This window comes from Formica exsecta, unplaced genomic scaffold (assembly GCF_003651465.1).
Source record: "Formica exsecta isolate Colony F162 unplaced genomic scaffold, ASM365146v1 scaffold3, whole genome shotgun sequence".
Classification (NCBI taxonomy): Eukaryota; Metazoa; Arthropoda; class Insecta; order Hymenoptera; family Formicidae; genus Formica; species Formica exsecta.
Window position 1 is genome coordinate 600118 of NW_021850256.1, and position 1342 is coordinate 601459.

At 31.4% G+C, this 1342-nt stretch overlaps 1 protein-coding gene across 2 annotated transcripts in view; it reads right to left on the minus strand.

The window, feature by feature from the left end:
* LOC115237525 (pancreatic lipase-related protein 2-like) overlaps positions 1 to 1202 on the minus strand; it is a 4441-nt gene extending 3239 nt beyond the window's left edge. Inside the window, exons 1-3 of one of the 2 annotated variants that reach the window (XM_029810620.1) lie at positions 1101 to 1202; positions 342 to 552; positions 131 to 233 (exon numbers count right to left, since the gene is read on the minus strand). In XM_029810620.1, the coding sequence (XP_029666480.1) occupies positions 131 to 233; positions 342 to 393 (155 nt within the window). In that variant the 5' untranslated portion in view covers positions 394 to 552; positions 1101 to 1202. The remainder of the gene's footprint in view (positions 1 to 130; positions 234 to 341; positions 553 to 1100) is intronic. The other variant, XM_029810621.1, reaches the window with a different exon arrangement.
* Positions 1203 to 1342: the final 140 nt, after the last annotated feature.

Sequence of the window (1342 nt, forward strand, 5' to 3'; positions counted from 1 at the left end):
AAATATTTTTTAATATAATTTATATACATTATATAATATTTAATATTTTACATTAATATTATAGATTCACACACGTTTTTTATATCTCATTGTAAATCGTTATCTAACAATAATAAAGGATTGCACGCACCTGGTGTACAATTTGAAGGTCGCTGGTTCGCGTTCCAATATTGTCTCGATAATCGATGCCCGCGCGTCGTCGTTCAGTAGAGTATCTTCCGGATATGCACACGCTGGAATTAACAAAACTGAAGGATTAATCGACATCAACCGAAATTCGTGAAGGAAAAAAAAATCTGTTTTGTATCAATTAAGATCTCGAATCGATAACCGACGATTACCTGACCAGGCGAAGATGATGGTCGAAAGGATGAGAAATTCGACGAGTGACATATCTTTGAATTGTACGCTGTGCGACACACCAGCCGTCTTCACGAGATGCACCAGATTACTACTACATTAACTTGGTCGGCTTAACGTCTCGGTCCGTCATTCATCCCGCGCGCTTTCTTTTTGTTCGTCGGCCAGCTCTCGAGAGTACGATAAGAGTGCCTAACTCATTAATACATTATTCATTACCATAGCGCCGATTTTAAAAACGGTCTTATTGGCAACATTTCAAATAATAATTTCATATTTGATGGCACGCAGTATTTATTTTTTAATTAAATAATACAAAAGAATTAATTTCAAGAAATTAATTAATATTAGAGCACTGCATATTAGCTGTAACGTTAATTTCCCTCTTCTTCTCTCTGTGAGAGATCACATTTTCAAAATATTTCTAAAATAAGTTTAATTTTTAGGAGATATATATATGTATATACTAACAACTACAATTAACAAATTAAATATGACCTATCGAAATATATATATATATATCTATATATTTCGATAGGTCATATTTAATTTGTTAATTGTAGCGATTATTTAGGAAAGAAGAGAGAGATTTGATTATTATAAAAGACTTACTTAACATTTTCAAAAATTAATGTTTTTATACTTTAAAATAAAAGCATGAACTTTTGCAATACATTTTTTTTGAATATTTTCTTTTGATTTAAGACAATGAAAAAAACAAAATTATTATTTCTTTTTACCTTTTATTGATATCATGTTAATAAAACGGTACGTTAGTCATCTGAAATTATGTAAAGTTGAAAATATCGTCACAATTTGAATAATATTGTTTGATAAAGCGCTACGCTATCAAAAAGAACGTATACACCATAGATAAAGTAAGAATAGTAGAGCGATTCTCCAATACCCTACAATCTCCCTCATTTGCGCATGCGCAGTGATATTCGCGGAACGATTGGTTCATATGATTGAATGCGAGCGG